Source organism: Podarcis muralis, chromosome 8 (genome assembly GCF_964188315.1).
Source record: "Podarcis muralis chromosome 8, rPodMur119.hap1.1, whole genome shotgun sequence".
NCBI lineage: Eukaryota > Metazoa > Chordata > Lepidosauria > Squamata > Lacertidae > Podarcis > Podarcis muralis.
Window position 1 is genome coordinate 87,388,833 of NC_135662.1, and position 15,170 is coordinate 87,404,002.

The following is a 15,170-nucleotide window of genomic DNA, read 5'->3' on the forward strand; positions in this document are numbered from 1 at the left end:
TCCTGGGATTAGGCTAGGAATCCCTTTTACCAGTTTAGGCTGATACAGCAGCTATGGCCCTATCCAGAGAGACCAGACCTTGCCTCAGTAATCCATGCACAAATTACATCCAAGACTCCAACTGCTGCAGGTTTCCACTGCTAGGATGCTGGTAGGGGCAAGGGAACTGGAGGACATGACACCAATTCTGTACCAAATGCGCTGGTTATAGGTGTGTTTCTGGATGCAATTCAGAGTGCTTGTCTTAACCTTGAAAGCCCTATATGGTTTGAGACAGAATTATCTGGATAATTGTATGAAGCAATCATACAAACTTGCCTGGGCATTGAGATAAGTCTCAGAGGCCCTGTTTGTGTACCTTCCTATGATGTCAATTAGGTTGCCAGGCATGAGAAACAGGGCCTTTTCTGTGGCAGCTCCCAGTCTGTTACACTCCTACACACAGAAGCACAGAAGCTATGCATTTTTAAAAGGGTTTTAAAACCCACCCTTTTCAAAATGTATTTTCTGGACTAAGCCTTTTCTTCTCTAAATACAACTCTACTAGTTTTATAAATAAGAAAGGAATATAAGCAATGTGTTTGTGTACGATGTACACTGCTAACAGAGTCCCTCACACATGATTTGGATTTCCTTACTCAAATGAAGTGACCAATTATTACCAAAACACATGTAAAAATTACTTTCACTCTGTGCTTTTGAAGAGTTTTAAATCCCAAAAATACAAGTTTAGAAAACTAAGTTGAAGGAGTGATGAATTCCTCACCATCATCATCATTCTCATCTTCATCTTCATCTTCTTGCAGCTCTAGTGTTTCCTTAGGTTTGTGCTCCTCATCTTCTTCCTGTTTTCGTTTTTGCTCTTCTTTCTTCTTCTTCCTCTTCTCCTTCCTCTTCTCTCTTTTTGCTGCAAGAGCCTGCTTTCTACTCTCTTCTCTGGACTGTGGAAAAATAATTTACAATATACCTGATTACACACCAATATAGAATATAAACATATCTACATTGATAACTACAGCAAATGCATTATATAAAGAATTCTAAATTCTCCAGTGTCTTCTTTTTGGCTCAAGGAACCTCCATAATGAATGATCCCCCCCATACAAATAAAATATAATAATAATAATAATAATAATAATAATAATAATAATAATAATAATAATAATAATAGAATCAATAGAGTTGGAATACACCACAAGGGCCATCGAGTCCAACCCCCTGCCAAGCAGGAAACACCATCAGAGCACTCCTGACATATGGTTGTCAAGCCCTGCTTAAAGACCTCCAAAGATGGAGACTCCACCACACTCCTTGGCAGCAAATTCCACTGTCGAACAGCTCTTACTGTCAGGAAGTTCTTCCTAATGTTTAGGTGGAATCTTCTTTCTTGTAGTTTGGATCCAATGCTCCGTGTCCGCTTCTCTGGAGCAGCAGAAAACAACCTTTCTCCCTCCTCTATGTGACATCCTTTTATATATTTGAACATGGCTATCATATCACCCCTTAACCTCCTCTTCTCCAGGCTAAACATGCCCAGCTCCCTTAGCCGTTCCTCATAAGACATCGTTTCCAGACCTTTGACCATTTTGGTTGCCCTCCTCTGGACACGTTCCAGTTTGTCAGTGTCCTTCTTGAACTGTGGTGCCCAGAATAATAATAATAATAATAATAATAATAATAATAATAATAATAATAATAATAATAATAGGCTGGGTTTCCCAAGCCACTCTCGGCAGCTTCCAACTGAATATTAAGAATGTGGCTCATGGGGATGGTTAGGATTTTCAACTGTTAGATCTATACCCATTTGATTTAGAAGTCTTGCTAGCCTGAGTGAAGGAGTGATGGTGGCTTACTCCAGAAAATTAAAATCCAAAACAGACTCAGATTAATCCTCTGCTGCATGAATAAGTCTGAGAGAGGATTTCACTTGATTTGTGTAACAGTATTTAAGCAAGGTGATGTACTGTACCATCTTACCTTTTCCAAATCTAGCTCTTTTAGCAGGATGCTTGCATTCTTATTTGCTTCAGCTGCTTGCTGGTCCTTTGCCTTCACAATTGTTTCAACACACTGGTGACATTTCTTCAGCAAATCCTATACAGTAGAAAGTTTGTGAAAAGGAAAGATAGGTTCAGCAAGTTGCTAGACACCAGGAACTACTTCACTGGCATATACAAATGCAGTACCAGAGAATATGTCTGTAGGTAATGAATTAAAACTAGTGATTTTTGATTACTGTTAGGCTGATCTACCGTTTTCTGAAAATACAGCTTTTAAAGCAATTATCAATTTGTTTGCCATACGTATGCTAACTGATCTTTCAATGCAAAAAGAGCAGAATTTATACTGAAGCTGCAAGTTTAATACTATAAGAGTTTATTGTTTCAACTGGCAGGCCTTGTGCTGGCCAGTTGTCCACCTGCCTACTTTTAGAATACAATTATAGCATGGCATTCCAAATCTAGAAAGCATTTCTTATGCTGCCCTTGATAATAGGTGCAAAACCATAACTACTAATGGAAGTAAAGGTGATCAATTTCCTTAGGCAAATCCAGATTTGCAGATGTTGGATATGGTACAGACCAGAAAAGCCTTTACTACTTCAGACAAGATTTATTCCCTCCTACCAAATGTTTCCCCATACATATTCCTACTAGGGGAAATTTAGCATCTTAGAGAAGCATTCACCCCTAGCCTTCTTGCTAACATTTTGGAAGGTCTTTTTTCCAGTGGCAAAAGCCTTCAGCCATGCCAATTCACAAACATATTGTGAAATACAGCCCTTCACAATAGCAGCTGCGTATCTATCTCTATATAATGGTAGTTAAGACATATGCGGTAAAACTGAACACAATATTTTTGTAAAAAACCCCAGTGCTTGTTGAAATTCAGCTATTGGGTACTGGTGGAAGGCAGGCGTGTTGGATAATAGTTGCAATGCCTCCCTTGTACATTTCCAATGCAGGCCTGTGAAAATACACCAGTTTTCAACAGCCCCACCCCTCTCTCTGAACCTCATTTTTGTCCAACCTACATACATTTATTTCCAATTTGTTGTGCACAGTCCACGTAATTTCCATCAAGGATGTGCTTAGTGGATATAATCTCTATTTGAATAAAGGTGGTTTTTTTTTAAATAAGCACTTTCAATATTTGGTACATGAACAATGCTGTTCTACCTACATATGAAACATGCATTGCTGATATACTTGTATAGTATAATGTGGTTCCACTATACAGGATCTTGTGAGAGGGCACCTACTGGATCTTGTGAGAGTGATGTAACAAGTGCCTAAAATCCTCCCTTTAGTCTGACCTCATTTTGTGAACTTTTTTTCTTCAAGACCTTTCCCCTAAATTATTTGGGAGCTGTGATCTTCAACTATAAAAGTCTTGCAATCTGTTTTTTTGTCTGTTTGTTTTAAGTGGTGAACAGAGACCGTTCCCTCCCCACCAACACACCATGGAGAAAATGCCCTCACTCAAGAATTCGGGGTGGGGACGCCTAGCTGTTCATTGTCAGATAGCAACTTTGCTTGCAAGTTAATAGATCCAAGTGGTCTAACACTCAGTTTCATAAACATATCACAGAACTAAGACATAATTGTTTCCATTTTTTATAGTCCACCTTTCCTCTAAAATAACCAAGGTAGGCTATGTTCAACTTCTGTATATATTTGGTTTTCAAGAACACTATCAATATTGATTAGATTTGGCTTCATGCTCAGTAGCATCAATATCTGTTGAATTTATCTATGCATTATTAAAAATAAATATGGGAGCTACTGCTGGGGAAAAACCGCCACTGTTGATTTTAATCATTGTTAAGTTGCAGGTGGTGCACCACGTCATTTAAGAACACATTGGGAGCCTTTCTGGCACTCACCTTGTCAGTTATTGTTGCTATGTACCTCATGCATTCAATGTCTGAAGGAAACTGGTTAACTTCTTTTACCAAAAACTGCACTACTCTTACGTGACCCTGAAAAAAAAAAAGAGCAGCACCAAGGTTTTATTCATTTATCATCTCCTATCAGAATGGTACACACCAATATGTATACATTAAAACATAAAACACCATTAAAAACAGCACAAAACAATCATTAAAACTTTAAACAACTGCATAGGCCTGTCAGCATAACAAGGTCTTCAACAGAAAATCAAAAGCAAGTGTTTCCAGCACAGAACCAATACCAGACTTATGATTGAGGCCAGCTGGGCTTCTGAACATGGAGAACAACCAACAGCACTCCTCTAGATGATTTCAGTGATCAGGCTCAAGGATCAGGATTCCTCAAGGTATCCTGGACCCAAGCTGTTCAGGGCTTTGTTTAACCTTGAACTTGGTCAGGGAGCATACAGGCAGCCAGTGCGCATATATGATATATGATATGATATGATATCTATCAGAGGTCACATGCTGCCAGTCATCGAGAGCCAGTGTGGTGTAGTGGTTAAGAGCGGTAGTCTCATAATCTGGTGAACCGGGTTCGCATCTCCGCTCCTCCACCTGCAGCTGCTGGGTGACCTTGGGCCAGTCACACTTCTTGGAAGTCTCTCAGCCCCACTCACCTCACAGAGTGTTTGTTGTGGGGGAGGAAGGGAAAGGAGAATGTTAGCCGCTTTGAGACTCCTGAAGGGGAGTGAAAGGCGGGATATCAAATCCAAACTCTTCTTCTTCTTCATCTACCCCCCATCTAATTGGAGCTTCCAGACCAAGGGCTGGAAGCAATCAATCAAATGTCAAGATTAACAATGCATGTACTACAGTGGCCAAAATTATTCTGATCCAGATATAGTGGTAGCAGACATACCCAACAAAGCTGGTAAAAGGCATGCCAGCCACAGAGGTCACTTGGGTCTGGAATGATAACGATATACCCGGGAGTAATCCCCAAGCTACGTACTTCCTCCTTTAGAGGAAGTGAAACCCCGTCTAAAAAAGGCAACTGTCCTATCCTCTGGACACTGAAACCACCTACCTATAATGCCTCTGTCTTTCCAGAATTCAAATGCTGTTTATTTGCCCTCATCCAGACCACCACTGCATTAAAAGCAATGGTCCAGGGCTTTAACAGCCTCTCCCGATTCAGACGTTATAGAGGAAAAAAGCAGTGTAGTGCTAGCACCATACTCCAAAACTCCTAATGGCATCTTCCATATTTAGATGTTAAATAAAACAAAAAAAATTCCTTCCAGTAGCACCTTAAAGACCAACTAAGTTAGTTCTTGGTATGAGCTTTCGTGTGCATGCACACTTCTTCAGATTCTTGCATGCACACGAAAGCTCATACCAAGAACTAACTTAGTTGGTCTTTAAGGTGCTACTGGAAGGAATTTTTTTTGTTTTGACTATGGCAGACCAACACGGCTACCCATCTGTAACTAGATGTTAAATAGTTGAGGACAAAACGGTACCCCGTGGAGCCCCACAGCACAACTGCCAGAAGATTGAAGAGCAAGTGCCCCAATGTTACTCTCAGGACTTTACCACACAGCTAGAAATGGAACCTTTGTAAAGAAGGAACTTGATGTTGCACTGTTACAAATGTTCTGTCAGTGCAAGCATTTCTCCTTCCTCAACAGAACAATCTCTCTTCTCCTCCTACCTGGTTTTTGGGTGGGGTTTTTTTTGGTGGGGGTTCTCCTGAGTTCCACCTGAGTCATTTGGGGGGGGGGGCGGAGAGCAGGAGGCAGGACAGCCCCTTTGCCCTAGTGCAGGGGTCTGCAACCCGTGGCTCCGGAGCCGCATGTGGCTCTTTTACACCTTTGTCGCGGCTCCGGGGCAGATACTAGCGAGGGGAGGAGGCGCATTGTGCGCCCCGACACTCCCCACTGTGGCGGGCGCTGTACTGGCTGTGACGTTGCATGGGGGTGGTGCGTGCGTTAGTCACGCACCGTTCCGACGTCACCTTCCCGGTTTTGCGGCTCCCAGTTTTTCCCCCCTTCGGAAACGGGTCCAAGTGGCTCTTTTTGTCTTAAAGGTTGCAGACCCCTGCCCTAGTGGAAGTCCTTGCATAGACTTCAAGTAGCAGGACCATTAGCTGAATCCAGCCCAGTATCTCAGATAACCAGGCCACACAGCTGATCTAGGAGGATACCAGGATCAACGGTATGAAAGGCCTCTGGGAAACTAAGAGTAACGGGATCACAATCTGCCTGTCCCTCTCAATAAAGGTCATCCGCCAGGGCTGATTCAGTCCCCTAATCAGGCCTAAAACCAGACTGAAGTGGATTTAGATAATCAGTGACATCCAGGAACACTTGGAAGTTGCTCCACCACCTTCCCTGCAAAAGGGACACTGATGGCTGACCAGTAGTGGGTCCAGGATAGGTTTTTAAAGGAGTAATTGCACTGCCCCCCTCTTTAAGAGCAGCTGGGACCACCCCATCATGCAGTGATGCGTTCATAACATCCTGGACCCAAATTCTAGCTAGCTTTGACCAGCCACAGTCTAGAGTGCATGTGGCCAAAGGCATTGCTGTAAGTATCCTGGCTACATCATCAGGCAACATCAACTGAAAATGATCCAGGTGTAGCACTGGACATCGTGATTGGACAGTGGCATCCAAGTCAAGATGAAGACTTTGTCTTTAAAGGGTATTGCAAACTACTTGCAGATATGATTTTATGGATCTGCTCTCGCATCCAGGGTAACAAGTCTCTGGACCTGCTAGCTGACTCCTTGAGGGAGCAATGGATGCAGTACAATAGGATTATGTCTCCTAACGAGTGTTTAGCCAGTTTGAAAGCAAGATTTCATCACTTTCCATCTCATCAACTGCAGCTCTTGGGAATATGAGCAAGCAATGTGATCTCCACAGCACTGAAGAGCAGGTTCGGGAATGATCATGTCAGCAGCCCTTCTTGTCCCACTGCTCCACAGCAAAACAAGAACCTTAACAAAATCACCTACTTTTTCCACTGGGAAATCCTCCAGAGCCATTAGAGTCCATCAGCCTCAGAGCGGACAATCTGAACTGGTCCTCCACTCTTGCAGGCATGAATAGCAGTTACAATAACAAACTTCACCAGGAAGTGGTCTGACCATGACCATTCCCCACCTGAAGACCAAAACATGTTGAGGGTATGCCCTGCTCTGTGTATCATGATCTTGACCATTTGAGGCAGTTCCACAATTACCATGGAGGAAGTGAGTAAGTACAACTAAGTAGCAATTATATCCTGGGAATCAGTGGACATAAACATTGTTTTAGGCAGGCGAAATTGCTTCTTCAAATGTAAAGTACAAACTTTACAGTTCACATCAATTCCTAATGCAAGCTTTCTCAACCTGGTGCCCTCCAAATGTTTTGAACCACTGCCCTCCATCAGTCATAATGGCTGGGGGCAGCTGTCAGAAACACACAGCGGGCACTAGGTCGGGGAAGGTCGTCATAAGGCAAACAGCAACAGGAAAACAGATGAGGAAATTTCATTCATTCTAAGATAAAAGATAGGAAAAACCATCAAGTTGACTTTTTCAGATTTAAATTTTGTGAAACATCAATGAACTTACTTTACGAAATGCAGACATAAGGGGAGTAATTTTTCTGTTATCTGCACCATCCACATCAGCTCCTGCCTGCACAAGCAGCTGAACTACATCAAGGTGGCCACCATTAGCTGCAAGCCAGAGCGGTGTGTTCCCTTTCTTGTTGCGAACGTCAATATGTGCCCCCCTGAAAGGAATTAGGATTAAATTCAAGCTGGCAAAAAAATCCAGGCAGAAATTGAAACTACATTTCAGTTCACAAACACTGGTTATATGGAAGCTGTTAAGAACTTCAGAATGTCATCCATGATCTTGAGGTATGTGCTATAAAGACTAAACAGAAATTCAGAATTCCAAAAAGGGGGCCTGCAACAAAATTTTAAGGTCTGAGTTTCAAATCATCCCATCCTTTTCCTAACATGTTAGCACTATGTCAATTGGAACATGCAAAGTGGCTTTTTTCTCTGTAAGTTTTTATTTTTTATTTCTGCAAACCTTGCCAAGCATGCTGATACTTCCCTCTTATGCATGGGAATGAACTGACTTTACTATCTTACAAGTGGGGTCTCACAACTTAAGTGCTGCGGTGTTATCATGGGTGCATATACTATGTGAACTTGTGGCTGAGGAAGTGGAAAACACAAAAGTGAGCATCAAAGACAGGAGTTTCTGGTCTGACTTCATGTGTAAAATACATATTTTTAGTTACAATTTTTTTAGTTACAGCCTGCATGAAAATCAATAGAGCAAATGGTCTTTGTAAATGCAACTCAGTGCTTGACTTGGCCCAAAGGAAAGTCTAAAGGGGCAGTTTTAGAATAGTGACCACCCCTGACTGGCAATATTAACAGTGAATTATACTGCAGGGTTGTTGCATGCTACTTTCTGAACCCAGCTTGCAATGTGGGGATAAATACAATGGATAACAGTGCAAGGTTTGTACTCTGGTTCAGTACAACCAGTAAAGCATGTTAAATACACTGCAGGGCTGCTATATTCTCCCTATCACAAGCCCTTTCAATCTGCAATATGGAGAATGACCTTCATTTGAGATGGTTCTCTGCACCTCTTAACATCTGTCTCTCTCCTACAATCCTTGCCAGTTGCTCCACTCTGTTCCCCCTCCCACCCAGTTGGCAATTCCCCCTTCACTCATATAGCCCAGTTTGTAGATTACAGTAGACACAGGAATGGGAACCTGCACACATCCAAATGTCGTTGGACTAAACTCCCATCAACCACAGTCAGAATGACCAATGGCCAGAGATGATGGGAGTTGCAGAATTTAACATCTGGAGGGTCACAGCTTCCTCACCCCTTTAGTAAGCCATAGTCAACGGTTTACTCCAAACATCATGATTGCAACATTTTCACACAGCCCCTCTAGCTAGCAGGAGCAACAAACCAAGTTTAGCATTATGTCCAACACCAAGTAGTTTGTTTCATTCAAACAAATCATGACTGGTAAGCCTGGCTTAACTTTGTGGTTTGTTAGGAGCAGAACTTTAGTATATTACAATGCTAAGTTCCACAAGTTAGAGGGAAGAAGTGAAGCAGGAGCCTTCTGCAGTCACATGGTAAACCATTAACTATGGTTTACTATGATGTGTGAATGCTGCCAGTCTCCACGTTCTATGACATCAAATTTCTAAGGAACTATTTCAGTTTTTGCTCCTCCCTGCGGCTTTTTTATATAGTGCTGCAAAACCACCAGGTTCTTCTGAGTCTGCTGGTACCTACTTTTGTATGTGGGTACTCTAGGCCTTACAAATAGCGGGGGAGAGAAGGCAAGCAAAATGCGAGGGAGATAGTGAAAGATACAGGAAATTGAATGCAGATTTCCAAAAAATAGCAAGGAGAGACAAGAAGGCCTTCTTAAACGAGCAATGCAAAGAAATAGAGGAAAACAATAGAATGGGAAGAACCAGAGATCTGTTCAAGAAAATTGGAGATATGAAAGGAACATTTTGTACAAAGATTTCCATAATAAAAGACAAAAGTGGAAAGGACCTAACAGAAGCAGAAGACATCAAGAAGAGGTGGCAAGAATACACAGAGGAACTATACCAGAAAGAAATTGATGTCTCGTATACCCCAGGTAGTGTGGTTGCTGACCTTGAGCCAGACATCCTGGAGAGTGAAGTCAAATGGGCCTTAGAAAGCATCGCTAATAACAAGGCCAGTGGAAGTGATGATATTCCAGCTGAATTATTTAAAATTTTAAAAGATGATGCTGTTAAGGTGCTACACTCAATATGCCAGCAAATTTGGAAAACTCAGCAGTGGCCAGAAGATTGGAGAAGATCAGTCTACATCCCAATCCCAAAGAAGGGAAGTGCCAAAGAATGCTCCAACTACCGCACAATTGCACTTATTTCACACGCTAGCAAGGTTATGCTTAAAATTCTACAAGGCAGGCTTAAGCAGTATGTGGACCGAGAACTCCCAGAAGTGCAAGCTGGATTTAGAAGAGGCAGAGGAACCAGAGACCAAATTGCAAACATGCGCTGGATTATGGAGAAAGCTAGAGAGTTCCAGAAAGACATCTACTTCTGCTTCATTGACTATGCAAAAGCCTTTGACTGCGTCGACCACAGCAAACTATGGCAAGTTCTTAAAGAAATGGGAGTGCCTGATCACCTCATCTGTCTCCTGAGAAATCTCTATGTGGGACAAGAAGCTACAGTTAGAACTGGATATGGAACAACTGATTGGTTCAAAATTGGGAAAGGAGTACGACAAGGCTGTATATTGTCCCCCTGCTTATTTAACTTATATGCAGAATTCATCATGCGAAAGGCTGGGCTGGATGAATCCCAAGCCGGAATTAAGATCGCCGGAAGAAATATCAACAACCTCAGATATGCAGATGACACAACCTTGATGGCAGAAAGTGAGGAGGAATTAAAGAACCTTTTAATGAGGGTGAAAGAGGAGAGCGCAAAATATGGTCTGAAGCTCAACATCAAAAAAACGAAGATCATGGCCACTGGTCCCATCACCTCCTGGCAAATAGAAGGGGAAGAAATGGAGGCAGTGAGAGATTTTATTTTCTTGGGCTCCATGATCACTGCAGATGGTGACAGCAGCCACGAAATTAAAAGACGCCTGCTCCTTGGGAGAAAGGCGATGGCAAATCTAGACAACATCTTAAAAAGTAGAGACATCACCTTACCAACAAAGGTCCGTATAGTTAAAGCCATGGTTTTCCCAGTAGTGATGTATGGAAGTGAGAGCTGGACCATAAAGAAGGCTGATTGCCGAAGAATTGATGCTTTTGAATTATGGTGCTGGAGGAGACTCTTGAGAGTCCCATGGACTGCAAGAAGATCAAACGCATCCATTCTTAAGGAAATCAGACCTGAGTGCTCACTGGAAGGACAGATTGTGAAGTTGAGGCTCCAATACTTTGGCCACCTCATGAGAAGAGAAGACTCCCTGGAAAAGACCCTGATGTTGGGAAAGATGGAGGGCACAAGGAGAAGGGGACGACAGAGGATGAGATGGTTGGATAGTGTTCTCGAAGCTACAAACATGAGCCTGACCAAACTGCGGGAGGCGGTGGAAGACAGGAGTGCCTGGCATGCTCTGGTCCATGGGGTCACGAAGAGTCGGACACGACTAAACGACTAAACAACAACAACTCTAGTCGTTATAGTTATTCATGTAAAAACAATGACATACCGATTAATCAGGAGCTCACAAAACTTGTAGTGGCCTTTATCTGCTGCAATTGTTAAAGCAGTATCTCTTGAGGAAGGCACAGGAGGAGCATTGACATCTGCTCCTTTATCAAGAAGAACTCTTCCAACTTCAGCATAACCTCCAGAAGCAGCTTCCATCAGAGGGGTGAGCCCAGTCTGTTTAAAAGAATGTTTGAAATAGAGTCTATATAAAGCAGTTCTAAACATAGTCTAGAAATAGCTGCCAACCTCTTTCACTATGTAAGGACCCCAATGCATGCAAGACCTAACAACATGACTCAGGGTAGCTAGAGTCACACACAATGGATTCACAAGTCAAAAAAAAGCTGTAAGGTCTTGGGACTATTATGTTCAGGTCAGTAGAAGCATGTGTACAGCATAAATGTTCACTTTAATGGATGTCACATCAAAATACAATGCTTTGCTTTAGTACAGAACTTTGCTGCCTTGAACACTGCACACTTGAAAAATTTAAACGAAAGTACCTCATCACTTATTTACTAGCATGATATTCAGAATGTTAATATTAATCTGCTCATCACAATATTCAAGACATTGCAGTTTGCATTTTCTTTGGCTAGTGTTTGGGCTTTTGTTTCCTGCTCCTCTCCAATACACCTGCACGACTCCTCCTGCAGAGGCTCCCACAGGGCTATAGTTCAGGAACTAAACTGAGTCAAAGCTAATGTACAGTGGTGCCTCGCAAGACGAAAATAATCCGTTCCGCGATTCTCTTCGTCTAGCGATTTTTTTGTCTTGCGAAGCAACCCTATTAGCGGCTTAGTGGATTAGCGCTATTAGCGGTTTAGCGGCTATTAAAGGCTTAGCGGCTAAAAGGCTATTAGCGGCTTAGAAAAAGGGGGGCGGGAGCGGAAAAAAATCGCAAGACTCGCAAGATGTTTTCGTCTTGCGAAGCAAGCCCATAGGGAAAATCGTCTTGCGAAGCAACTCAAAAACGGAAAACCCTTTCGTCTAGCGGGTTTTTCGTCTTGCGAGGCATTCGTCTTGCGGGGCACCACTGTATTTCTTTAATCTCCAATTTACCTCATGGTTTCTGCACTTTTAGTCAATAAGGGAAGAGAAGTGGTCTTCGCCACTACTGGCATGCACCTTCTGTCAGGTTGTCCAAATGGGAATGTGGCCCTCGAATTGCAGAAGGTTCCCCATCCCTTTCCTCTCCCCTTATTGACAGGAAGTGAGGAAAGATCAACTGACAGGAAGTGAGGAACCATCAATGAGGAACTTTTTTCGATTCGAGAGCTGCATTCCTTTGTGTGAAGAATAAAGCCACAACCACCCAATATATCCTACACACACTGCAACAAACTGCCCATGGAAAAATAACAATCTTTTACTCTTTGGACAGCTCGTAATCTCTTCCACCACCACCCTCTTGTTGCTTAGCTGGAGAAACTGGGACATGGAGTAGGCAGACTCTGGAAGGAGAGGCTGGTGGGCCAGATGAGGAGGCCCCAGTTTACTTCTGGTCCATAGGCCAGAGATTCCTCACTTCTACTGTAAACCGGTAGTCTTAATCATTTTCAGATCCAGAATTCATCTTTAACACCTACCTCCAATATAGAAGCCATTCAATTTTTTCACTGTTCATCTTTTGCCTTTTCTCTTTAGAACCACCAGCAAAAAAAGAGGCTATTTCAACAGTGAGTGCCTCTCTACTTTACAGTTACAACAGCAAGGAAAAAACCGCTGCCAAAATTCCCTATTCCACACAAAAGTACGTAAGTTTCATATCTGCTTCAATTTTCTCTTCACTCTAATTTAATATCAAAACAAGTGGTGTGGTGCACTTTAGGCTGCAATCCACCTTAGCTTGCATAGCTGCAACCCACTATGTGAAAACCAGTATGATAACCAGTAAGGTATCTTACCATCAGGTGTAGCTTTTGAGGCAATGTCACCCATGATGTGGTATCATGAATAATGGTACATTTACTAAAGTAAAAGCAATAAAGCTTTCCAATACTCAGTGATGGACAAGATAAGTTGGCTTGATTTCAAATTACTGAAATAGTTAAAACTGGAAGCTTTAAACTAAGTCTATTGCCAAAACCATTTTTACCACAAGCCTATTTGAGAAGAAAGCTATCTGCAGGCTCACCTTTGCCCTATGTTCAACATTGGCTTTTCTGTCCAAAAGCAGGCTGACCACCTCTGCTCTGCCCTGGAAACAGGCCAAAGTGAGCGCTGTATTCCGATTGGTCTCAATCTGAGCATTTATATCAGAGCCCATATCAAGCAACAGCTTCACTGCAGGAACATGGCCATTCATAGCCGCCAACATCAGAGGAGAAATGCCTAGCTTACTCCCGGTCCTAGAGGGAAGAGATAATTAATACAACCACCAGAACAAAAGAACCTGGACAAATGTACAGAAAACAAGTTTCCCCCCCCTGGAAGAATAGACACAGGTTTACAGAAAAATGGAAGACAAACCTAACTGACAAAAGCCGACCAGAGCAGACTAAAGCAGACTGGTCTCAGTTGATACCACCATTTTACATGCTAAAAACACTAGCAGGAATTTGAGGGGGGAAATCTACTAACAAAGTATGTGAGCTTTTAATATATAAAAATAGACACACAAAAATTGCACATTTGTTACCAGGAGCCCGTATTATGATAGTTTAATACAACTGAATAGGATCAAAATAGATCAGTTGGCTTAGACATCCCCTTTATTCCTCCTCCCAAGATAGAATCAGAAGTGGCAAATGCAGCATGCCACAGAGCCCAATAAACACAGCCTGTTACCTTGAATTAATTTCCGCTCCAGCATTAAGCAGGATCTTAATAATATTAACATATCCCCCAGATGCGGCAAGACTAAGAGGTGTATAATCAGACACATTCCTGTGTTCTTTATTTGCTCCTCGTGCCAGCAGTAAGTCAACAACCTGAAAGGTACAATATTAGCAGGATCAGAGGATAACAACACTCTGGCACTGGGTGGAATTCGCAAAAAAACCAAACTGTTAAATCTATAAATAGCTAGAATACAAAATGGCAAGTCAGGGAACCAAGGTTCTCTTTTAATCCTTTATTTTCCTCAATGGCTATACAAAGAACCAGTTGCCAATTATCATTAGCATATAGAGAGATTATGGTAGCAGAGCACTCCTCAAAGTTACGTTTCACTAGTTTGTACGTTTTTAATGGTACTGAGAATCCTACAATAGTCTATATCAAGGTTTCCCAAAGTTGGGTCTCCAAATGTTTTGGGACTACAATTCCCACCATCTCTGACGACTGGTTTGCTAGCTAGGGATGATGGGAGTTGTAGTCAACAGCTGGAGACCAAAGTTTGGGAAACCCTGCTCTATATACAAAAAATCCACAGAACAGAACACTGGTCGCTTACCATGAAGGCTCTTTCTGGTTTGATGTGGAGGCATCCAGAATGGGCTGTCTTGTTGTACTGCCCAGGACACAGAGTACTCATGTGACCTGAAATTGTGTGGCTCCAGACTCTTCTCCACTTTCCTGCCTTGACCAGGAACAGAGCTCTCTATTCTAGCTTCCCTCTCTTTCATTCCTGCAACAGGCTTCTAGGACTTCAAGAATTTCAAAATCGTGGCAAGTGTGTGATCAATGGAAATGTAACATTTGTCAAAGCCTCTAGATTGCATTGTGAGGCTTGAAAGCAGCAAAGTAATGATTCTTTTCCCCCTGCAGATCCCAACATGCCCTTTTTTGTCTGATTGAATGGAGGAAATTTTCCTTCTCACAGAGTGCCATAGTTTTCTTTTTCCTTTTCAAATGGATCTTGGAGAAGGCAACAAAAAGGTACTAGTAACAAGAACTGAAAAAGTTAAAACTGGTGAAGGTGTAGAAGCTACTGAAGTCACAAAAGGTGTTGCAGAAGTGAGAGAAAGGACATGGAAGATTCAGCTCTGTTCCTGGGCAAAGCTAGCTGAAGAGTAAAATCTCTCTTGGACTCAGATCTTTT

The 15,170-nt window shown here is 42.3% G+C and overlaps 1 protein-coding gene across 10 annotated transcripts in view; it reads right to left on the reverse strand.

Moving 5' to 3' along the window:
- The window catches only part of ANKHD1 (ankyrin repeat and KH domain containing 1), a 93,695-nt gene that overhangs the window by 19,572 nt on the left and 58,953 nt on the right, over positions 1 to 15,170 (reverse strand). For all 10 annotated transcript variants that reach the window (XM_028738252.2, XM_077933522.1, XM_028738254.2 and 7 more), the window contains 7 exons: positions 13,976 to 14,118; positions 13,323 to 13,536; positions 11,184 to 11,359; positions 7,524 to 7,686; positions 3,890 to 3,985; positions 1,981 to 2,097; positions 767 to 941 (listed from right to left, as the gene is read on the reverse strand). In XM_028738252.2, the coding sequence (XP_028594085.2) occupies positions 767 to 941; positions 1,981 to 2,097; positions 3,890 to 3,985; positions 7,524 to 7,686; positions 11,184 to 11,359; positions 13,323 to 13,536; positions 13,976 to 14,118 (1,084 nt within the window). The remainder of the gene's footprint in view (positions 1 to 766; positions 942 to 1,980; positions 2,098 to 3,889; positions 3,986 to 7,523; positions 7,687 to 11,183; positions 11,360 to 13,322; positions 13,537 to 13,975; positions 14,119 to 15,170) is intronic.